This window comes from Diaphorina citri, unplaced genomic scaffold, assembly GCF_000475195.1.
Source record: "Diaphorina citri unplaced genomic scaffold, Diaci psyllid genome assembly version 1.1 scaffold415, whole genome shotgun sequence".
Taxonomy (NCBI): Eukaryota; Metazoa; Arthropoda; class Insecta; order Hemiptera; family Psyllidae; genus Diaphorina; species Diaphorina citri.
In genome coordinates, this window is record NW_007377850.1 from 6148 (window position 1) to 8304 (window position 2157).

Consider the following 2157-nt stretch of genomic DNA (forward strand, 5'->3'; position numbering starts at 1 on the left):
CTCTACTTGTGATGCATAATTTAAGAGGTCTTGAGAATGTAGTGATTTGGTACAGAGTTTGAGTCCATATGATTAGTGGATTTTGTCTTCAACGATATGTCCCACTTATGTCATAGTATTGAAAATGGTAAGACCTCACAAATAAATTTAGACTTTTGGCCTAATGTCCTCTGGGGGGTGACCCTCTTCCCCCCCGCGAGCCACTGCCCTTCAGCTTCCTCACGCCGGCGAGCCAACGTCAAAATCTCAAGTAGGAACCTCCTAAGTGTGATACAGCCGATGTAAACTGATAGCTCCTAACACTCACCCGAAAATATGTACCCTGAAGTTAACTTAGGAAATTGAGAAATCTAAGGATACCTACAATGTTATGATACCCAAAATCTGTTACCTTGTTAAATAATTAAGATCAGTCAGCAGTTTCCATCTTAGCTACTATTCTTTATCCTGATCCAAGTCAGTTCTCCTTGCATCGAGCATTGGTGTTCTCAACAACGTATTTTTAAGTTTTTTCAATATTATAATTTTATAATAATTAATTTTAAAATAAAAAGTCCGAAATTTCGGCATTAAAAATTCTTGTTTTTTTTAAAAACACATTTTGAGTCTTCCAACTCATTCTTGGCGCAGTCTAATTTACGAACAAAGCTACAGAAGCTCCCTAAAAACACTACATTAAAACTTAAATTTTTCTATAAAAAAGTGTCTGAGTTATTGAGCGAAAATCATTTAACTTTAGATTACTAAGTATTAAAAATATTTTTTCTAATAAAAACCATACCTCATTTGACCACTGATAATTTCTTCTACCACTTTGCCTGTTTGTGTCTGAGCAGAACCCAAATAACAAGCTGCAATATTGTTCATCTGAAGTCAAGAACAGAGAATGATAAAATTATATAAATCACACCTTTTGGATAATTTCTCATCTTATTAATTAAAATTTACCAATAGATACAAAATCTTTAATGATTGATTAAACTCCTCAAATTGCCTCTCAGAGATTAATATCTGGAATTTTAATATCTAAATTCTAGGATCTAGGATTCTAGGAGATACAAGAAACTATCTTGTAAAACCAGTCCCAGTTGTTCAGAGGTAGAATGTTGGACTCATAATCTGGGGGGCTAGGGTTCAAGTTCCAGTAGCAAATGAAAATCTAGTAGTGTCACTTTGATGCTCATATCTGTAAAAGCTTTGCACAAATTACATAATACGATACAAGAAACTATCTTGTAAAACCAGTCCCAGTTGTTCAGAGGTAGAATGTTGGACTCATAATACTGGGGGGCAAGGGTTCAAGTTCCAGTAGCAAATGAAAATCTAGTAGTGTCACTTTGATGCTCATATCTGTAAAAGCTTTGCACAAATTACATAATACCTACTTTTAAATTGAGAACTTGATCTTCCATGAGAGATATAAGTGGTGAAATCACAATGGATACTCCACCAGAGTACACGGCAGGATATTGGTAACACAAACTTTTTCCATACCCAGTTGCCATTACTACACAGTTGTCCTTTTTTTCCTGCAAGAGAATAATGAAAGTCTGTTAATCAGTAGGGGATGAAAATGTGGGATATGAAAGAATAATATTGAAATTTACTGAGATTTATGCTGAATTCACTGGACTTTCTCCATCTCCAACAAATGGTGATCTAGAGGAGGAGAACTATCGATAGTCGGCGCCATCGATAGTTTTCGATAGTTTTTTTTATTACATATTTTCCTTGTTTCTAAAGGTCTTAGAAAATGTGGAGTATGAAAGAATACCTAATATTGAAATTTACTGAGATTTATGCTGAATTCACTGGACTTTCTCCATCTCCAACAAATGGTGATCCAAGAGAAATACTTCAAGAGGCTTCATGAAGGCTTTTATGCAAAAAATTTAATCCTGCTTAGGCACTTGTAACACAGATTTAAGTTATTTACCTCTAGTATTGAATGAATAATTTTCCATTGCATAGGCTTGAATTCAGAATGACCAAATTGTTTTTTCAGAACATCCAAGTGATCACTTGAGGGTTCCTGAAATTTAAAGGACACAAGCATAAAAGGAATGAGAGAAAAAAAATAGATAATAGAGATGGGAAAAGAACGTACGAACGAACTGTAGGAACTTGTTCTTTGAAAAAGTTCGTTCCTGAACGGAA

General features: G+C 34.6%; 2 protein-coding genes across 2 annotated transcripts in view; both read right to left on the bottom strand.

Annotated features, from left to right (window-relative positions):
• LOC108252320 overlaps positions 1-17 on the bottom strand; it is a 5522-nt gene extending 5505 nt beyond the window's left edge. The window contains exon 1 of the mRNA XM_017443830.2: positions 7-17. Within this exon, the coding sequence (XP_017299319.1) occupies positions 7-17 (11 nt within the window). The remainder of the gene's footprint in view (positions 1-6) is intronic.
• Positions 18-765: 748 nt separating this feature from the next.
• LOC103508606 (Werner syndrome ATP-dependent helicase-like) lies at positions 766-2032 on the bottom strand. Its single transcript, XM_017443831.2, has 3 exons — positions 1937-2032; positions 1386-1529; positions 766-867 (listed from the first exon to the last, which is right to left on the bottom strand). Exons 1-3 carry the CDS (start codon positions 1967-1969, stop codon positions 766-768), a joined length of 279 nt encoding a protein of 92 aa, XP_017299320.1. The 5' UTR covers positions 1970-2032.
• Positions 2033-2157: the final 125 nt, after the last annotated feature.

Bases quoted from the DNA above. Each gene is read 5' to 3' on its own strand.
- LOC103508606 (XM_017443831.2), bottom strand. From the start codon at position 1,969: ATGCAATGGAAAATTATTCATTCAATACTAGAG. The intron at 1,530-1,936 runs GTAAATAACTTA...ATTCTCTTGCAG, and splicing joins TTATTCATTCAATACTAGAG to GAAAAAAAGGACAACTGTGT. The intron at 868-1,385 runs GTAGGTATTATG...TCTTGACTTCAG, and splicing joins ATCAAGTTCTCAATTTAAAA to ATGAACAATATTGCAGCTTG.